This window comes from Periplaneta americana, chromosome 8 (assembly GCF_040183065.1).
Source record: "Periplaneta americana isolate PAMFEO1 chromosome 8, P.americana_PAMFEO1_priV1, whole genome shotgun sequence".
NCBI classification, from domain to species: Eukaryota; Metazoa; Arthropoda; class Insecta; order Blattodea; family Blattidae; genus Periplaneta; species Periplaneta americana.
In genome coordinates this window covers 95,776,745-95,800,661 of record NC_091124.1, presented here as the reverse complement: position 1 = coordinate 95,800,661, position 23,917 = coordinate 95,776,745, and the positions used below count along the sequence as shown (strand labels likewise).

Genomic DNA, 23,917 nt, shown 5'->3' with positions numbered 1-23,917 from the left:
TGGAACAAAGGAAGAAAGGGCTTCAGAATACCTGAATACAGGCTACCGGAGTAGTACTGGGGTAACAAGTGGGACTCGGAATCAGAAGTTACGCTCGATGGTGAGTTCGAATCCCACTAGGGTTTCTCCCTAGTTTTTCTCCAAATCACAGAAAAACGTCAGGTAATTACACAGCGAATTCTCGGGATTATCTAGTAAAATACTAATTTAGCTATCACTAATCCACGGACGCTAGATAATCTCTTGGTTGACAAACGTCGTTAAATAATCAATTAAAAAAGCCCTTTAAGAAACAGAAAATATCTAGGCCTATATTGAATATGTTACTATACCACCGTACTTACATCAACTATATTGTCATGTATGTATGTATGTATGTATGTATGTATGTATGTATTGACTTCATCATAAAGATTTTTACAAATCATGGCTTCGTCAATCTTATTTCTAGGTCTTAATCTAGTTTCTGATTATACTATAGGCATATTTATGAATTTGTAACATTGTTATTGCAGGACGTCTGCTGACACGATTTAAGAATTTCATCTAAGATAGTATAATAATAATAATAATAATAATAATAATAATAATAATAATAATAATAATAATAATAATAATAGAAATGTTCTTAATAGCAATAACAACCTTTTCATGCAAGGTCTAAAGACATAAGTTCCTCTACAATATATGGCATGTGATGCAGCAGCAACCTGTTGACTATGCTTTTATCCAACATTTCGCAATCGGAGTCGATAACGACTGACGAAATTATTGTACAGGGAAGAGGAGATCTTACATTAGATCAAGAAAAACCCAGGCCGAAGCAGTCGCTTGATTTTGTAATACGTAGCCTTTTGTTTACATCTCCTCTCGTTGGATGAGTTTAATGCCTCCTTGCGGAATCTTGGGCACTGCGATGTTGCCAGCGATGCAATTATTTAATTAACAATACACTTAATCTTAAAACTTAAAACGTATAATAGATTTTTATTTATTTTCATGTAATCTATCTCTCCTTTCAATACTCATGGTCATATCGCCTCCACTCTGTATAGGCCTATTATGAGGTTCCCCGAACATTTTTCATAATTCTCAGAGTAGACCTATATTATTTGTCTGTGTGAAACTGTGTGATATTATAATGTTGTGGTTACGACAATGTAATAGTAATTAAAATTGTACTATATAAGTAAATATTTTTGGAATCTGATGAATATAAACCCATTTTAAGGGCTACGTGTTTTTTCTTCGGTACCTAGTGAATATATCTATCTCTACAACTCCATAACTTAAACTTTTATAACTTATTGCACAGTACATTGCTTTAGAGATGATTAAAAATAACTTGCAATATTTCAATCATTCACAAAAATTTTATAGTATGCTCAAGAATAATCCGTACATTACAAATGGGCCTAAGTGAACAAAATATTGTTAAAAACATGAAAAGGAGAACATTTCTGGATGTAAACTCTTACTATCGTCATCATCATCATCATCATCATCATCATCATCATCATCACCACAACAACGAAGTATTTAAGATTAAAAAGTGACATCTGTTCCTATGAATATCAAGTACAATATTGTTTATTTACAACCATCAGGAATGGAGCGATGGTCTGGAAGAGTGGCTCTGGTGACTGGAGCAAGTTCGGGCATAGGTGCAGAATTAGCTACTCAGTTAGTAAAATCAGGATTACAAGTTGTTGGAATTGCTCGAAGAGTTGAAAATATTGAGGTGAGTGAGAGTTTATTATATTATTTTTCACAATAAGAACATTTTAACGAAAACATACAAAGTAAATTAACTTAAAGTTTAATTCAGAAGGACACTTTTTTAAATTCACCATGTACTGGAATTTAAAACCTCCAGCGCTATGGAACTACATCAGGTTCCTGCATGAGGACAATAGGCCTATTGTAAGATTTAGGGCTATTATTTTCTGGATCAGTCTTCTGAACGCAATCATTGTGAACGTATGGAATTCCATATTAATTTTTAAATCACGTAAATAAGAGTAAAATATTAATAGATTGAGTAGAACATGATCAGTAATAATTACGAAACTACTATAAAATAGTATAATTTATTTTTGTCGCTACTAAAAAATGGACAACTAAAATTGACTGAATAACTGTTACTATTGAAACTTTTGAATTTGATTGTAAACATTGCTTACAAATATACTAAACAGGTAATATCTGAACAAGAGACTTCTCATTAGAGATTGACAACGATCAAGAAAACGAGACTAACAGCGCCCGCAAAGCCAAAAACCCGCACGACAATGTTGTATTACGTCGCGTCCTTGACGTAAAGACAAAGACTGGTTGTGAGTCTTCCGAGACTCGATATTGATCATCTCCCGAAGTCAGCAGTTGTTTATACTTGACTGAACTTTTATCTACTTTGGCAACAGTTATATATGTATATACAATCAAGTAGCCTATTTGAAACATCTCTACCTTTCAGTGTATAATAATCCGTTCCTCAGTCTTTATTTAATTACTAGGCCCTTATTAAAAGGCTAGGAATTTTCTTTTCATATGTTTAATCTCAAGTAAAAAAAAATATTAATGTCAAGGTTTATGTTTCTTAGAGATGCAAATTTATTTGAGAATTTTTTTTATTTATATAAACATAGGTAATATCATTTTATAATAGAACCAGAACATTTTCATAACTAAGATACTGTTTTGTTTTGTCTTTTTGTCTCATTTAAACATTATGTTATTTATTTCAATGATGTATGTTATTCAAAGTTACGAAATCTTTCCACGCCGACCAAATGCTATTTCGAGAATGACGAGCGAGACTCGAAGCGCACGAGAAAGACGAGCCGAGATTCGAAAGACAAATGCAGCGAACACAGCAAGCGAGAGCTGCAGTTAGTTTTGTTCACCTCTACTTCTCATCATTGCCCTTCTCTAACACAGTAAATAATCATTAGAGCTGTCGATCGACTAAAATTTTGATTGGTTAACTGGCTGCCTTTAACCGATTTTAAACAGTATTTGTAAGTTTGAACAACTAATATTTTATAATAATTCCACAAGCTATAGAGAAGAACACACGTTTTCACAAATATTTTATTAATGTAGCCTATATCGCAAATATTTATTACTAAGAAGCAATTGGCACTAATGATGTTACTTACTTACTTACAAATGGCTTTTGAACAACCCGCTATCGGTCTCTGCCCTGAGCAACATTAATCCAGTCCCTACCATCGTATCTCACCTCCCTCGAATCCATTTTAATATTATCCTGCCATGTACGTCAAACATCTGGATTTAATGTTCCTAATTATTGTGTAACAACCGGCGCGGGCAATAATTCTATTCTTTAAATGGGTGCAACAATGACGTAGAATGTGATATAACTTCAGCAGTTCCGAGCGTCGTTAAATAAACCATAATTTAAATTTTTAATTACCATTACTCGGATTGTTAACCCTATTTCAATTGCAAATGTCCAGCTATCTTCTGGTGGTTAATTTGACAAAGGACAACAGTCCACAAATATGCTTGGTTCCATTTAACAGTATTACTGTTTTTAGCTTTCTAAAGCAATAAGACAAGAAAATCAGTTTACACTAATTACCTGTCAATCATAGCTCAAGACATTACCGCACCAAATAATATACAGATTTTGTGCTACACGGACTTCACACGACTATATTATAGCTTCTTCACTACGCGATAATTTATAGATTAAATCGACAGTTCTAAATAATAATTTATGTTTTCGTGGTTCGTATAGTTCACCGATTGATTTATCATACCTGATTTATTGTAGAAATTAGCACAAAACCTTCAGAATGAACCTGGAAATTTGCACCCAGTCAAAGCTGATATTACGTGTGAAGAAGAGGTGAAGGCTGCCTTTGCTTGGGTACAGTCAAATCTTGGAGGTGTTGACATACTTGTAAACTGTGCAGGAGCTGATTCCATCAATACCCTTATTGGTAAGTTATGTCACCAATGACAGAAAAAAAAAGTCACGACTTGATGATATATTGTTTCAGAGAAAGAACAATTACAGAGAGTTGTTTCCGATCTCTGGAAACGAATTTTGAATGACGTCATATGCGTCAGGAGTCACAAGACAGCTGAACTGTGATGAGAAGTGACAGACCAGTAGTGAGTGATTTCATAATCAGAGTGCACGGTGTCTTACAGCAGCAATGGCCAAGAAAATCCAGCCTTTTTGGGAGGAGTACGTTACGACCCTTTCCAATGCCAAGTATAGTTTAGTGAAAATAAAATAAGCCTGCAAAAAACGTGGTTTTGTTATTTCCAAGAAAGGCATCTTCTGTGTACCGAATAAGACTGTGAAGCTCGGATGGGATTAATTTGTATCATTTCGGGGGGTTGCGGCTTGTGGCGGGGGTTGATTTGTTTGCTTTACCCCTCTGGAATTAATCCCACCCATGTAGTAATTAATTAATGAGAAACCACAATCGGCCTAATTGTAAAGATCAAAATCTTGTCCCCTTATCTTATATAGATCGTCTACTTATCCCCTATATACAACGTGTCCATAAATGATTAGCGGGTTATCAAAATTGTTTAATTCCTTTACTTGCAATATAATTGTAACAAACAAACCTTACTTGGAAATAAAGAGCAGCTCTACGAGTTTTCATACCGCACCTATAATGTTCAGTGTGAGCACCATTTGTCACGCGGCAGACATCCCGCTGATACTCAGCATGTCTGGTGTGTTAGACTCAACAGCAGCAACAATCCTTCTTCTCATCTATGGCAGGTCGGAGGTACACATGGTCCTTCATTTACCCCCATAGGAAGAAATCACTTGGTGTGAGATAGGATGACAGTGGACTACGTACGAAAGCTGCTCTCACATTCTCGACTCTTTCGTTGGGTACACGTACAGCTCATGCATTTTCTCAAGACACTCGCGATGTGCAGTAAGGGAACAACGTTTCTGTAGAGGGGGTAGGAGTAGAAGGGAAGATCGGGCGTGTGTCTACCGAGTTCAAGGCAAAAACTAACCCATTCCCCTATAATTCTTAAGTAGACTCATCCTATCTCGTGCACAGCTCTGTAGGAAGAGTGACAAAATGCATGAGCTGTAGACGTCCTGAACTCTTCCCCTTACAGATGCATCAGTCGCTTCAAACTGTCTATACATAGATAGATAGACGAATGTTGTTATCGGATGGAGGAAGAGCAATTCTAAATTGCCGCCAGAAAGCTCCCTATACAGAAACTAGAGAATCGCACTTCGCAAATTGCAACACAGAAAAGAACTTAAGCACAGGAGTCGCCATTTCATAAATCTAACGTTGTGACGTAATAACGATGAAAAACAATCGCTGCGCACATATGATACGAAACTTTCACAGCATTTATTTCATTGCATGTAGGAAACACACATCCAATTTCGTTTGTAAAGCCATACCAACCACTTGAAACCACGATAATTATTTAGAGATACGGTGTATAATTAGCGCTTAGAAAACACATCATATTAATGCACGACTGTTAATAGAAATATAATATGCAATTATCGGATATATTGAGGAATCTTACAATATTGCAGATGGTCCTCTGGAAAGCTGGAAACTTATATTTGATGTAAATGTACTGGCACGTAGTAACGTCACTAAAGAGGCACTTGCGTCGATGAAAGAAAAAGGAGTGGATGACGGCCTTATCATTCATATCAACGGGTAAGAGTGAGGTCTTAAAGACATGAAAGAAAAATGAGTGGGTGATGGTCAGGTCATTCATATTAACAAATAAGACTTATTGTTAGAATAATATTTTGAATAAGCTCCTAAATTTTTAAACTTTTAGCATTTTAGGGCACAGTATTCCAGACATCAATTTTCTTTCCATCTACATGTATTCTGCAGCAGAACATGCTGTAACTGTGCTCACTGAAGGACTTCGTAGAGAATTGTTGAAGATTAACTCCAAGATACGTATCTCGGTAAGTCATTTTTGTATTTTTATTTCCAATTCTGTATCATCTTGGGTTACATATGACTGTGTAACTGATAATGAATTAAATAACGACACACACACACACACACACACACACACACACACACACACACACACACACACACACACACACACACACACACACACACACACACACACACACACACACACACACACACACACACACACACACACACACACACACACACACACACACACACACACACACACACACACACACACACACACACACACACACACACACACACACACACACACACACACACACACACACACACACACACACACACACACACACACACACACACACACACACACACACACACACACACACACACACACACACACACACACACACACACACACACACACACACACACACACACACACACACACACACACACACACACACACACACACACACACACACACACACACACACACACACACACACACACACACACACACACACACACACACACACACACACACACACACACACACACACACACACACACACACACACACACACACACACACACACACACACACACACACACACACACACACACACACACACACACACACACACACACACACACACACACACACACACACACACACACACACACACACACACACACACACACACACACACACACACACACACACACACACACACACACACACACACACACACACACACACACACACACACACACACACACACACACACACACACACACACACACACACACACACACACACACACACACACACACACACACACACACACACACACACACACACACACACACACACACACACACACACACACACACACACACACACACACACACACACACACACACACACACACACACACACACACACACACACACACACACACACACACACACACACACACACACACACACACACACACACACACACACACACACACACACACACACACACACACACACACACACACACACACACACACACACACACACACACACACACACACACACACACACACACACACACACACACACACACACACACACACACACACACACACACACACACACACACACACACACACACACACACACACACACACACACACACACACACACACACACACACACACACACACACACACACACACACACACACACACACACACACACACACACACACACACACACACACACACACACACACACACACACACACACACACACACACACACACACACACACACACACACACACACACACACACACACACACACACACACACACACACACACACACACACACACACACACACACACACACACACACACACACACACACACACACACACACACACACACACACACACACACACACACACACACACACACACACACACACACACACACACACACACACACACACACACACACACACACACACACACACACACACACACACACACACACACACACACACACACACACACACACACACACACACACACACACACACACACACACACACACACACACACACACACACACACACACACACACACACACACACACACACACACACACACACACACACACACACACACACACACACACACACACACACACACACACACACACACACACACACACACACACACACACACACACACACACACACACACACACACACACACACACACACACACACACACACACACACACACACACACACACACACACACACACACACACACACACACACACACACACGTTATAGTGAACCTCTGCGGACCAGCATATTTCGTTCACTATACTCGAGGTTCCCTAAATCCGCAGTATCTCTTCCCTAACCTTAAATGACAGGAATAAATGAAATTGTGAACAAGAAAATAAAATACTACACAGTAATTAAAATGTTTCATTTTTGTGGCACGGATTACATTGGATACTCTATACCAGGCCTGCACAAGGTTTGTGCTCCCGAGCCGGCTCACAGCTCATGAGCAGAATGCAGATATTAGCTGCGCTCTGTATAAGGGTGGACTGGAAGAAGGGGTGATCTCGTAAAAATATACACAGAAGGAAGTACTATTACGAGTGCTTATGAAATGAATTCCCGTTCAGTGTTTGCAAAACTATCTTGGACTATTATTAATTAATAAAGAAATATTTATTTTACAGAAGTAATAGAAATTCTATAGCTACTTAAATGTACAATATCATTTTGTTATATTTTTATTTATCAGTACATCAAGACGAGGTTTTATGCTGTTGGTAGCTGAAAGGAACAGTAGCCTATTGATCGTAATGAAACATCAGTTACAGATGTTCGATGTCTGCCTTTATTAACGTTGATTATAGAAAACAGTTGCTCACAAATATAAATGTTGAGCCAAACATAGCAATCATTTTCACAGTCAGCCTGTGTAGTCGTGGATATTGTTGCTAATATTTAGTCTTGTAAAACTCAACCAGGCTATTACTATTATTCAAACGATCTTTAGCCCTTAGGTCACACTGAAGGTCAATAAGTTCGAGCTGTATATCGTTAAATGTTATGTTTCGTCTTTTACATTCCTCCATACTGTACTATAGCAGTAGGTAAGCAACGTGAAACACTTACTGAGAATAGGCCTACACACTGCACTCCACTAGATAACTGAGTGGTCGTTTCCCTCTCCTCTACCTATAGCAAGTCTATGTCATTCTGACGTATCTTCCTCTCCGTTTCGGCGAGCGGTAAACACTCCTCTCCCGCTCCCGCTCCGAAGGAGCGCGCGCGCTCGTTGAGCGCTGTTTGTGCAGGTCTACTCTATACCAGTGCTGCTCATCGGAGTGACTACTACCGCGGAGGAATCAGAGATTACGAATAAAGCTCTCCACCGGTGATCTCCGGTACTACCGTAGGTGTAACAGGGAACATACGGAGGGATGCGGTGGTTCGGAGCGAAGCGACAGTTAGCTCAAGGACGACCGGCGCGTACGGACTGACAGTAGTTGTGAGTGGAATAAAATGGCACCAAATAGGATATCCAACGCATGGAAATTCTTTAATTTAGTTGAAGGTAATAAAGTCGCACACTGTAAACTTTGTGGGCGAATTTACTTTAAGGGTGGTGGAACTTCGAATTTGTTAGACCATTTGAAGCGACCGCACAATCGTGAACTTGATGAAAACAATTACGCAAAACATTTGATACGATTTCTTTTTAAATTGTTTTAGTGCTATTGTTTCCAAAAGCTCACAGTCTAGGAAAAAGTCCTGACATTTCTCTAAAAACTTAACTTTCGAGGCAATGAAAAACATATTTACATATAAACCGATTAGAATAATAATTGACAAACCCTGTTTGCGATTAAACGAGAGTTTCTAGGAGAATTAAAGTATAAATGTTTACATTACCGACTGAAAAGCTTTACTTCTGCGTTAGTTTTGCAGTTAGATTGAATGTTATTAATTTGATCAATGACATAAAACTAATAGGCTTACGTTTTTCCACATATACTATGAATTTCAAAACTAGAAAAAAAAAATCTGTCAGCTAACGTAGCACTTTAAGCAACACAAAAAAAAGAGCCGAAGAAAGAGAGAGATTAACATAAAAGAGAGAATAAACAACAACAAATTACAACTTATTTTAAAAGATACGCGGACGCCAGCGGACTCGAATCACTACCTGATCCGATTAAAAAAGGAATGCTCAGCGGAAAGTGTATATCTGCGCCAAAGCACATATACAACCTGCCCGGCATCAATCGGAGGTAACCGGAGGTCTCCGATTGAAAGCGCGCAAACAACCGCTCCGGAGAAAACCTAATCATAAGCAGCACTACTCTATACTGTTACTCACAGTTGATTTACTTAAACTATGCTGTCGACCCACGTCCGCTTGCGAATGACCACGTTCAATGTCACTTTATAATATTAGCCTTATGTTTCAAAGAAAACACTTTACGCTTCGACATTTTTATACAGTAGGTCTACATTCACTGTTCGAACACTAGAAACTGACTGATAAGATAGAAATGACAAACGCTGTTACGGTGTGCCTGCGTACTCAGCCTTGGAATTACCCAGGTCACTTAATGAAAACTGGGAGGGGGTTGATGGATTTTGAAAGCAATCAGAATCTTACCTTCATTTATGCTCTGGGCATAATGTCCGTCCCCTTTTAATAAAAGAAGGCAATTTCATTTTCCGTTGTTTCGATGCTATCCGTCATAATGGAAATGTTTCTGAGAACAAAGGCAACCCTTTGATGGTAGAGGATTAAAAATAACAATACAGTAATGTGCCTGAGAACAGAATGACAACCCTTCGACAGTGGAGTGAGGCAAGGTCGTCACGCGTTGCCTAGATTTACAGTACAGCTCATTGTCTAGGAATCACTAATCCTATCTTTGTCCTTTGACTAAAGGAGTATACTTCGCCCGAAAACATGACGACCTTCCCTCATCCCCTTCACCAGTTAACTGCAGGCACGCGCAGGGGATAAACCCTTAGCCGAGTTGCCAATTCTTGAAGTCATTGTGATTTGCGAACGTTTTTCAAACTGTGTTCCGTGAAACCGCGATTTTCAGCGAGACTATATTATCTTTGTAAATATACCTTAATTTATAATTACTGAAACAAAATTGGTATAAAAATGAACAAACTTATTTTAAAAACACTTTATATTTATATTTTCACTAACATGTTTTGCCTATATAAACAAAGAAATGCAGAATTATATAATAAGTGTTAAATTCTCATGTTATTGAAGTTCCAGAATTTTATACTTAATTAAGGATGTTGCGCTGGTAAAATTTTCGGAAACTGTGATCATTGAATAGCAATTTTTAGTACTAGAGAGTAAAATTAGATTTTATCCGCTTCGTCGTGGGTGATAATTTCCACGAGCGCATAAAATCTGTTTACTCTAGTGTGCTATACAATATTTTATTCATTACTGGAATGTAAATTTAATTGTAAATTGTAGGTCTTTTCTTTGTAATGTGTTGATGGCGAAGAAGTTCATATATATTCATTTTAATTAATGCTAATATGTTGATTGTCATGTAGAGATTGATTTAAAAACATTTAATTCACTGCTGTAAATTAGAAAACTTTTAAGCACTGCTGTGAATAATGCCATTATTTAGGTTGCTAAGGACGGTGAAATAAAGACCAGTTTAGATACCAGTCATGGATAAATGTATTCCTTTTACATCATTTTTTCATAACACGAAAATCATATTAAAGCACAAAAGAATTTATTTGTTTCTCTGCCAGTTTAATTGCTGATTCGATGCAAATTTTCTGTAGGCCTAAGGAACGTTATAAGATACGAAATATGATTGAATTAATTAAGGGGGCATGTACAGTTCTTATACCTTAAAATTCTGTTATGTAAAATATAGGCCTAATATAAAATTTAAATTTCTACACCAACTACTGAAATTCATTCAGGTAAAACAACCTGTATTATGTAGTTTTTTTTAGTTATTTAATGACACTGTATCAATTACTAGGTTATTTAGTGTCGATGGGATTGGTGATAGCAAAATGGTATTTGGGGAGATGAGGCCGAGGATTCGCTATAGAATATCTGACATTCGCCTTACTGTTGAGGAAAACCTTGGAAAGAAACCCAATCAGATAAATCAGCCAAAGCGGGAACTGAACCCACGCCCGAGTGCAACTTCAGATCGGCAGTCAACTCAGCCAACTGAGCTACGCCAGTGGCTCTGTATTAGTTAACCCTTTTCCTGGTAATTCCGAAAGTGCTGGATAGAATCGAATGAAATATTTTCTGCATCCTTAAACATAATGCACATAGCAGGCCAGAATATTTCCGCAAGTGTATTTTCTGTTGGCGATATCTCTTTCGCATACTGTTCGACGAAGTAAATCACGCATAAAATCGTCTATCTTACCGAATTCTGTTTTAGTTTATTTTCTCTTTAGTTGATGAACCGTAATTCTTAATTTCTATGCTCCATATATATATATATATATATATATATATATATATATTAGCAACTCCTCCGGTTGCGTCCGATGTTAAGTGATTAAGATTTGTACTTATCAAACTGCCTCAACTTTCGATTACTCTATGGATAGAATGTCTAACGTTAGACACAATTTTAACACTTTGTTTTCTTAGCTACGCTCCTCTGCAAATAAGATATTCTGTTCTCTTCGACGGTGTTATTTGTTCTTGTCGTGGTGGTCCTGGATCTTCAGGTGAATCAGGAGGCCTGACTGCGGATCATCTGCTCCAACACTTAATAATCATGGCCGGAATAAATTAGATATATTGAAGCGCACAACGGCATAAAACAACACGTCGACAAATGTCTAAAAGCGGCTACACACGACCCAATCTGCAGGGTCCGATTTGCAGGGACCCTGCCGATCGGGTGGTGTGTAGGCTTGCAGGGACAACAAACCTCTTGTCGGGTGGTTGGTTCGGGCAGCCACCAAATCTGCCGACTCCCCCACTCCAACACCCTGCAAGTTGGGTCGTGTGTAGCACGATCGGGCCGATTTCTTGTCAGTTGCAGCTTGCAGAAGTGGCGTTTATGAAGAACTGAGGGCAGTGACAGTGAATGCCACGTGAAATGAAGGAAAAGGAGAAAAGTCTGGAAGGATATTTTTGAACTGTATAAAGATATGCCTTTTTATGGGACATTTCAAACGCAAATTATCTGAACAGAGATATGCGTAATCAGGCTTTATAAATTCTTCTCGAAAAATACAAATTATGTAGTGCACAGCATGCCAACACAATAGGATCAACGTTATCAATATGCACACCTATGCTTTGTCGAAAATATGAGAAGAGTTTAAATGTTTTCTTATTTTTAAGAGGTTAGGCACAGCTTACAGCAGTAAAATTTTGGAAATATTAAACATTTTTTTTCCTCCATTACTGTATCTTGTACAATAATGAAAATTAATATGTATAAAATACTGTCCTTCTGCTTACTTACTTACTTACTGGCTTTTAAGGAACCCGGAGGTTCATTGCCGCCCTCACTTAAACCCGCCATTGGTCCCTATCCTGAGCAAGATAAATCGTCTCTATCATCAAATCCCACCTCCCTCAAATCCATTTTAATATTATCTTCCCATCTACGTCTCGGCCTCCCCAAAGGCCTTTTTCTCTCCGGCCTCCCAACTAACACTTTATATGCATTTCTGGATTCAGATAATGCAATATAATATTTGTTTTATTCAATCTTATGACAAATCAATTATTAAAACAATGACTTATATTTCATAACATGTAGTCACTGAGTTTTATACAAATAAGTTACGAACGTTTTAGCCCATTCAGGCATCTTCAGGTTCAGTGTACAATATCTCATTATTAAACTTTAATAATGAGATATTGTACACTGAACAAGTTACGAACGTTTTAGCCCATTCAGGCATCTTCAGGTTCAGTGTACAATATCTCATTATTAAACTTTAATAATGAGATATTGTACACTGAACTTGAAGATGCCTGAATGGGCGAAAACGTTCGTAACTTATTTGTATAAAACTCAATGACTACATGTTATGAAATATAAGTCATTGTTTTAATAATTGATTTGTCATAAGACTGAAAAAACAAATATTATATTGTATTATCTGTATTAACATTGACAATCTGAATATTGACAGCATGCTTTCTAAGTTAATTTCTGGATTCGCCCATACGTGCTACATGCCCTGCCCATCTCAAACGTCTGGATTTAATGTTCCTAATTATGTCAGGTGAAGAATACAATGCATGCAGTTGTGTAACTTTCTCCATTCTCCTGTAACTTCATCCCTCTTAGTCCCAAATATTTTGCTAAACACTTTATTCTCAAACACCCTTAACCTATGTTCCTCTCTCAAAGTAAGAGTCCACGTTTCGCAACCATAAAGAACAACTGGTAATAAAACTGTTTTCTAAATTCTAACTTTCAGATTTTTGACAGCAGACTGGATGATAAATGCTTCTCAACCGAATAATAACAGGCATTTCGCATATTTATTCTGTGTTTAATTTCCTCCCGAGTAGCATTTATATTTGTTACTTTTGCTCCCAGGTATTTGAATTTTTCCGCCTCTTCAAAAGATAAATTTCCAATATTTATATTTGCATTTCGTACAATATTCTGGTCACGAGTCATAATCATATACTTAGTCTTTTCGGGATTTACTTCCAAACCTATCTCTTTACTTGCTTCAAGTAAAATTTCCGTGTTTTCCCTAATCGTTTGTGGATTTTCTCCTAACAAATTCACGTCATCCGCATAGACAACTGTCCTTCTCTGTGAAAAAAAAATATATATAAATAAATTTTTACGGTTAAAAATGATTTACTTTTTTTTTTTAATTCAGTTCATTGTGCAGTGATGATGCGTTTCCCTCATAACTCAAAAACTATCTAACATTCTGTGAAGGAATTTTTGTTGTGTGTATTTATGCACGTCATATCTACAATATGATGCAAGATCACTTCTCTACCGTTAATAGATTGTCTGATAAAAAAATTAATTCATTTTAAAAGTGGTCAAACATCAGTATTTTCTAATACACAAAATAAAAAAAAAACTATTGTTTATTAAGGACTGTAGTTGAAAGAGCATGATATTGTAAACATGAGTTTCAGCAATAAAATAAAAAAAAGAGAGAACATGAAAAGTTAACAAGTTTTTAAGTTGTGAGGGAAACGCTTCATCACTGCACAGTGAACTCTCAACATTTTTAATCTTGAAAATATATATATATATATATATATATATATATGCCTAAATATTTTTTAATCGGAAAAAAATTTCTTCATATAGTACCTGTTCATCGTTCTGTAACAACAAACTCAATGCAATTCCAACTTTTTGAAACTTGGAAAGTGAACGAGCCATGATATATCTTTTCACAACGGAGCGGATCAGCCTACTGCAAGTTGGGTCGTGTGGAGAGCAGAACCAATTCGTCCGACCCAACCGCCCTGCAAATCGGACCCTGCAGATTGGGTCGTGTGTAGCCGCTTTAAAAAGACACTGAGAACGGGTGAAACCCAACAGGCAGAGACAATGCCTGGTATATTTGGCAATGCTGGGATGTATTGTATTTCTGCCACGCGGCGAGGGGTTGAGTTGAGGATGGGGGTTTATGAGGGATTACCAATTCCAAGAAGAGAGGCCGTCATGTTTTCGAGGCAAGTAATATATAATATATAAGAAACTTAAAATGTTGTTCTCAATACATTCTTTAAATTTTTATGCAAGGTCTGACTTCAAATAAGAATTTGTCAGGATAAAACTATTTTAACTTCAATTTTTAAGGTTCACTATAACAGAAGCGAGGGTTCACTACAACGGAAATATTAATGTATTTTTTTAATGTATGCGGATCGGGACCAACGATTTAGGTTCACTATAGCCGAATGTTCACTACAATCGAGTTCATTATATCCAGAGCTGACTGTGTGTGTCTATATATATATATATATATATATATATATATATATATATATATATATATATAATTCTAAAGACAGTGATGCAATTTAAATATTACCTCTTTCTGACAAATTTTTGTGGTCTTCACTTTTGATTTATACGAGTATACGCGAGTCCAATTATTTGGTTAACGCTGCGTCTCTGTGTCCAACCGTACACACGTAGCGTCATAATGACGCATTATTCTACGTCGATTTCACTGTCCATACGGCCCAATGCAGACTAGCGTCCAGTGTGTACTGAACAGTCAACAATGAAGTGCCAGAACGCAGCAGCCAGCGGTGAGGCCGCGTTCTGGCAGAACACGCAACTAGATAATTACCACTTTGTCCCCGCCGTCTGTCTTTACCTGACGCTGCATCCTGGGAACCACGTGTGTATTGGTCACTTAGAACTATGTACTTCTAAACCGCGCATCAAAGGACGCAGCGTCCTTTTAACGCCAGTCTGCATCGGGCCCAAAGAGTTTGTAATATATAACTAGAGACACCAACGGCGCTAGTTTCGCGTACAAAATTGAACCGCTGTTCGGCCGCCATTAAAGGGAGTTGATGCTTCGCCGGGAGTGCAAGCAGTTCATATTTATTGAGGAGTACGAATAAATATAAGTACACTTGAAGGGAAATAAGAAAATGGTGAAATACTGCGTTGCAAATAATTGTTCGAACATAGCTGCTATTGTAAGATGCTCAGGAAGCATACGTGTCTTAATATGCTATTCTTATCTCTGAAACGTGGTTGAAGCCTTCCCTATCATCTTCTCTAGTAAGTTTAGATAATTACACCCTCTGTAGAAATGACCGAATTGGTAAACGCGGAGGTGGTGTTGCGATATATGTGCGATCGGACTTACCGTTTAAAATTGTCTACCAGTCTTCGAATGAAGACTTAGAACATCCTGAATATCTATTCATCGAAGTCGGTGCAAGCAACAAAAAGTGCCTCCTTGGAGTTGTATACAAACCCCCTAAATCAGGATTCTTAAGTGATCTTGAAACACCTTTGCTTAATCTTGTGCCTCACTATGACCATACTGTTATTTTAGGCGATTTCAATACAAACTTATTAAATTCAAGTAATTACGCTACAGTTCAACTTAAGAACATGTTTGAGTCTTACAATATATCCATCCTTCCTTCCGCAGCTACCCACCACACCCAGGAATCGGAGACACTTCTTGACATTATTGCCACGACTAATCCTCAGTTAGCATTAACGAATGGACAACTACCAGCGCCGGGTATCTCAGCACACGACATAATCTTTCTAGAATATTCCTTGTATTGTCCAAAATATAAACCTCACATCACATCATACCGTGACTTGAAGCATATTGAGCATGATAAATTAATCAACGATGCACTTAGCCTGCCTTGGACTGAAGTGTGGAATTTACCAGACATTGACGACAAAATCGAAAAATTTAACGACCTAGTAATCCAGTTATACGATAAACACGCACCCTTGAAAACCAGACGAGTTGGTAGACGCCCTGCGCCTTGGATGTGCGATGCCATAAAATTACTCATGACAGACAGAGACACTGCTTATCGTAAATACAGACGGAGCAAGGACGAATTAGATTTTAATACTTACAAAGTTTTAAGAAATAAATGTAATCAAGCAGTAAGAAATGCTAAATTACGCCATGCACATTCCCTTATTATACCTTCGGTCAGTGCGAAAGAATTGTGGCGTAACCTTAATAACCTGGGTCTAACAAAAGCAAAGCCTCGGGTAGATAACATCAACTTGTCACTCAATAGCCTAAATGAACATTTCGTCACTGCTCCACCTGAACCATTACATAAAAAAGAGACTCTTGAAGTTCTCAGATCTTGCCCCCAACCTGTATGGGATAAATTCTTCTTTAAATACATTAACCCGACTGACGTAATGAAGACGCTGCGATGTATGAAATCTAAAGCCCAAGGTGTAGACAATATAAATATCACTCTCCTGTATAAAATAATAGATGTGATTCTGCCGACCGTCACCCATATATTCAATGCATCTATTATGACTGGGTCCTACCCCTCACTCTGGAAAATGGCATTAGTGAAACCTTTACCTAAATCTAACACACCTTCTACAGTAAACCAATACAGACCGATATCAATTCTTCCCACTCTTTCAAAAGCATTAGAACATATTGTACACGGACAACTTACGAACTATCTCGACGAACACAAACTCCTCGATGACTATCAATCGGGTTTTAGGCATGGGCACAGCACTACTACAGCCCTACTTAAAGTGACCGAGGACATCCGTGAAGCTATGGATAGGGGTGAAGTAACGGCACTAACTCTTCTCGATTTCAGCAATGCCTTTGGTTCTGTTGATATCGACTTGCTTCTTGCAAAGATGAAAACTTTGCACCTATCAGACAATACCCTGAGCTGGATGGACTCCTACCTACGGGACCGCCAACAGTGTGTTTCACTTGATAATCAATTCTCCCAATGGCGATACACAAAGGCGGGAGTGCCGCAGGGCTCCGTATTAGGACCACTACTTTTCTCTATCTACATTAATGACGTATCAAAGAACTTACAGTATTGCCGATATCACCTCTATGCCGACGACCTACAACTTTACATACATTCCAGACCCAATACGATCAATGAATCGATTGACAAGTTAAATTGTGACCTAGCCACTGTCTCCACTTGGGCGGCCAATTTCGGACTCGCACTTAACCCAAGTAAGACTCAAGCCATAATTATTGGACATAAGCGTGTAGTTAACTCCCTTAATAACAGTAATCTTTCAGTTGTTACCCTTAACAACACGCTAATCCCTTATTCATCTGTCGTAAAAAATCTTGGCTTCTTTTTTGATAATAATCTAAGTTGGAATTTTCAAGTTAAAGAAACGATAAAGAAAATCTGTTCCTCCTTTCACTCTTTGAGTCGCTTGAGAAACTTCTTGCCCCAGCAACTAAAACTTACCCTAGTACAAACCCTAGTAATGCCGCACTTCGATTATTGTGACGTTTTGTTAAGTGATCTAAGTTCTGAACTGTCAGTCAAGTTACAGCGAGCTCAGAATATGTGCATCAGATACGTGTGCAACATCCGACGATATGATCACATATCACCGTCCTTCGCAAGTCTCTCGTGGCTCCGACTTAAAGAACGCAGAACTTTACACTCTTTGTCTTTACTCTTTCGAATTCTGCACACCTCAACACCAAATTACCTTTCGTCTCGTTTCTCTTATCTATACTCTAACCACGACGTAAATACCAGATCACTTATCTGTGGCACGCTAAATATACCTCTTCATAGAACATCTTGTTATTCCTCATCTTTTACAATATCCACCTCGCGTCAATGGAATTCCTTGCCACAAAGTATTAGGGGCTGCAAGACAACAAACACCTTTAAGAACAGCTTAAAAGATAACCTTATTAGCATTTCACTCCAATCATACTGATTTAAAATATTACTGACTACACTGTTGCTTTTTTTCTTTAGACATCATCCTGATTGTGCTGCATTTTCAAAATTGTCTCATAATAATCTCTTTCTATTATCTAATATAATTTGAAATATATTAACATTCTATGTATTTTAGTTTAATTCTGCTACCCAGTTTATTTCAGTGTTTAATTAATAGTTCATAGTATTTTGTTGTTTAATTCGTAAATAACTCTTGTATACATGTAACTCTCATCTAAATCAATTTGTTGAATTCTTTGTAAGTTCATGCATATGTATATACACTTTTTGCTGGTTGTGTGGAAGAGAAGGCCTTACGGCCTTAACTCTGCCAGCTAAAATAAATCATTATTATTATTATTATTATTATTATTATTATTATTATTATTATAATATTTGAAAGAATGTTCCAAATGTAGTTCCTCCTTTGAATGTGTTTACAGATTGTCGGAATATTTCTTGGATAAAGTTTTTCCAGAAACACATTAATCAGGTTTATAAGGTTGATTTCAACAATGTATGTAAGGGTTAGGTGCCATCACATTACAGTGGATTATAATAGCAGAGTGCATAAGAAAATCCTCAGACTATATCTGTCTAAAACTGTTTTATTTCACAATAAATGAATTAATCATGTAATTTCCGTTTTGTAAAGTATGTACTTCTAGTTTTTGGTTGTATTATATGCAAAGAAATTAGTGAAAATATAGCTGATGGCCTACTTAGGCCTATTATTACCATTACTAATAGGTATATTATTACCACTACTACTAACTAGGTCTCACTACTACTAGGCCTACTAATTCCACCAAAACTAGGCCTACTATTACCACTACTACTAGGCCTACTATTACTACAAAAACTAGGACTACTACTACTACTACTACTACTACTACTACTACTACTACTACTATTACCACTACTACTACTATTACCACTACTACTACTCCTACTATTACCACTACTACTACTCCTACTATTACTACTACTACGCCTACTATTACCACTACTAAGTTACTAGGCATATTATTACCACTACTACTAGGTCTATTATTAGCACTATTACTAGGCCTATTATTACCAATACTACTAGGCCTACTATTACCACCACTACTACTACTACGCCTAGTAATATTACCAAAACTAGGCCTCCTATTACCATTACTACTAGGCCTATTATTACCACTACTACTAGGCCTACTATTACCACTACTACTAGGCCTACTATTACCGCTACTAATTGTATTAAAAAGTCTGTACTGACCTCAAACCTGGTGGTCATTAACTACACAATGAATAGATTGTTTTATGATAAAATTTATTCTCATTATATTTTAAATCAGTTTCCAGAATTTTTATGATCTCATATTTCACCACTAAATATTTTCAAAGCACCAATATATTGTTGGTGACTGGTAAATCCGGCCCTGTAACGAATTTCACCCACTCCACTTCTAACAGTCCGCACGCTGTCAACAAACACGTGACAAATAGTGGAAGAGGGTAGAGAAGGGACAGCCCTGCTACCGCTACTATTGATAAAGAAAACATTTAACTCACCGGTGAATCATAATGCTGTTGCCTCAATTATATTATCCTCAGAAACCGTTTTAGCTGTATTTGATAATAGCCATCCCATTAACTGAACACATTAACCTGTTCAAATATTTTACTTACTATTACATATTACTTGGTTATTTTCTGTTACAAAAAAAGGGCGCTGTTTAAAAATACAGTCCTATACGAACGGTTGGATACACTTAGTTAAATCACACGAGAAATGCCGAAATTCAAACATTAACCGAAATGACATATTGCAAGAACGGACGAATTCACATTGCATATTTCTGACAACAAATTCAGAAGGGAAATAAGTTTGAAAAGATTTCTAAGACCCTTGGTAAATTAGTGCGTACATTAGTTCGCCGAAATTAACTATTTCATCAAACATTTGTGACGGATGGTAATTAAAACATTATTGGAAACTTGGACTGCAGTGTCCTAAATATAATATTTCGAATAGCAAATACACATTATCAGTATTATCAATCTCAATTTCAGAAGTATCGAAATAATCCTAGGAAATTTTGGCAAACTATTAATGAAGCCACAGACGTAAATGTGAACCAAAATAGTATCATATCAGAGATTTTAAATGAAGAGGGAGAAATATTTAAAAACAAAAAAGACATAGCTAATGAATTTAATAAATATTTCTCAAAAGTAGGACATAGCATTGCATCGAACATCAACAAATCGGCATTTAACACGAAAAATTATTGCAGTGGCCATAATAAGCACGCATCTTCCTCCATGTTTTTATCACCAGTAACCGAAGAAGAAATTTATAATATTGTTAAATCCTTAAAAAATAATGTCTCACCGGGAATCGACAAAATTACAAATAACACATTAAAGATTATCATTAAACATATATTAAAACCGCTTGTTTATGTATTCAATCTATGTCTCACCCAAGGAGTTTTCCCAGAATCTCTGAAAAATGCTGTAGTTGTACCGGTCCATAAGTCAGGGGAAAGAAAAAGTCTGAATAACTATAGACCTATATCCTTGCTCTCTAGCTTCTCAAAGATATTAGAAAAATGTTTAAAAAACAGATTAGTAAATTACTTAGAGAAAAATGAAATTCTCTCCAAACATCAGTATGGCTTCAGAAATAAATTATCTACGGATGACGCAATTATTGAAGTCACTGGTAAAATTATGCAGGAGTTGGATAACGGTTCTAAATGTTTAGGGATTTTCTTAGATTTAAGGAAAGCTTTTGACACGGTGAACCATCGTTTACTTCTGGACAAATTATTTGATATAGGAGTCAGGGGTATTGCGCATAAGTTATTTCAATCATACTTAAACAAAAGAACTCAGGTAACCAAAATTGATGATAATATCAGTGAAAATGTAAATATTGATATAGGTGTCCCTCAGGGAACAATTTTAGGTCCTATTCTATTTTTAATATATATTAATGATTTATTAAACATTGATTTGAAAGTACATAATGGCTCCTGTTATTCTTACGCTGATGATACGGTGGTGATTTTCAGTGGTTTAACTTGGGAGGACACTTATAAACATGCCAATGTAGGTATAAATTTTATCAAAAACTGGCTTGATGCAAATTTGCTATCTCTAAATATAACTAAAACTACTTTGGTGCCATTTTCTTTAACAGTCTCTGGATTGAACAAATTGAAATCACTTTCTCATTTAAAATTAATAATCCACAACTCATTTTGTAAACTCTCTACAACCTGTAAATGCCCTTGCCTGAAAGAATCTGTAGATGTGAAATACCTGGGAATTATTGTTGATCAGCACTTGAAATGGGATAGACAAATCACCTTTTTATGTAACAGAATACGTAAAACAATTTACAAATTTGTAAACCTTCGCCATTACTTGCCTACTCACGTATTACGTTTGGTTTATTTGGCTCTAGTTGAATCTGTTATCCAATATGGTATAATTGGATGGGGAGGCATTACAAAAACTGCTCTTTTTCCTCTAATTATGTTGCAAAAACGTATAATCAAAATTTGTTTGAAAAGGCGACTGGATTATCCAACAAATTTGATCCATTCTGAATTGAATGTTTTTAGAATTGACCAAATTTATGAATACTCTTTAATGAAATTCTATCATAAAAATAGAACGAAATTTGTAGCTCAGCCACATGCTCATAATACGAGACGAAATGAAATTCTTAAATTAGTTGAACCTAAATATTTCACATCTGCTGCTTTACTACACAGTACAAATTATGGTCCACGGCTATATAATTCGATAATAAAATTTCATCCAGAATTGACTACTTTAAGCAATGAAATTTTCAGATCCAGAATTAAAAAATTTATATGACAGACTTCCCTGTATATATATTATGTACCATGTATTGTAAAACAAGTTTATTTCTATCCTAAGTGTATTTTTCTATTTTATCTTGGTTACTATATCAACATGACCTGCACTAATTATACTACTAATAATAATTTAATATTAATCCATCAATCTAAACATCGTCTCTTTTTTCACTCAGTTATTATTAGTATTATTATTTACTAATTTTATTACAATCTTTATGTGAGCTTTTTTCTTAAGTATTTTGTCTACAAAGTATGTGTATCTATGTAACGGAACTGTCCCCGAACACGAGCTTTGCTCTTTCGGGGTATTTTAATGTAACGTTTTTATGTATATGTTATTATTAAATAAATAAATAAATAAAATAAATAAACATTAAAGCGATCCGAGGGTATTCTGAAAATGACTATAACTACAGGTAAATAGTAAATACTAGTTCGCTATGATGTAGTTTAATTAGTAACGGGAAAACGTTATGCCAATCCAGTCGCAATCCTTTCAACAGCTGTAAATGAATTAACATACTTCTATAATAAATTGCGAGTTAATCACACTCATCAGTAATTTCAAAATTGTTTCGATAAGCTAACTGCAAATTAAGAGAAAGTGCCAGCCAGCACTTTGCTGTAAAATTAGAATAAAATAATACTTTTAAGAAGTCGCGTTGTGAAAATAGCTAGCAATAAATGTTCACAAGAAAGAAGTGTACGATCCGTAGTTACGACAGCGTGTGCTTCCCAGCTAGGCAGTCCGTGGTTCCATTCCTGACGTGGGGTGAAGTTTATCTCTATGCCACAGGACTCGGTAGGTCTTGCACGTGTCCTGTAACTTCTCCACGATGGTCCTGTTTTGTGAGAGATGCTATGTTGGTCCTGAGATATGTCATCCCCTTCATCTCGTTGGCTTGTTGAGTCGGTTAAGGCGGAGATAAAACAAGACAAGGAAAGAAGTTGTGTACGAAGACCTGCCGAAGGATAGCGAGACTCCCTCGAATCATTAAGAAATGGACAAAGGGCTGAAGTAACGAAGAAGTTCATTACGCGTCATCATCAGTAATTATCAAATCAGACTTGGCATT

The 23,917-nt window shown here is 37.0% G+C and overlaps 1 protein-coding gene across 1 annotated transcript in view; it reads left to right on the top strand.

The window, feature by feature from the left end:
* LOC138704904 (dehydrogenase/reductase SDR family member 11-like) overlaps positions 1-23,917 on the top strand; it is an 82,578-nt gene continuing 58,661 nt past the window's right edge. Inside the window, exons 1-5 of the mRNA XM_069833303.1 lie at positions 1-100; positions 1,608-1,741; positions 3,803-3,971; positions 5,573-5,702; positions 5,830-5,965. Of these exons, the coding sequence (XP_069689404.1) occupies positions 1,610-1,741; positions 3,803-3,971; positions 5,573-5,702; positions 5,830-5,965 (567 nt within the window). The 5' untranslated portion in view covers positions 1-100; positions 1,608-1,609. The remainder of the gene's footprint in view (positions 101-1,607; positions 1,742-3,802; positions 3,972-5,572; positions 5,703-5,829; positions 5,966-23,917) is intronic.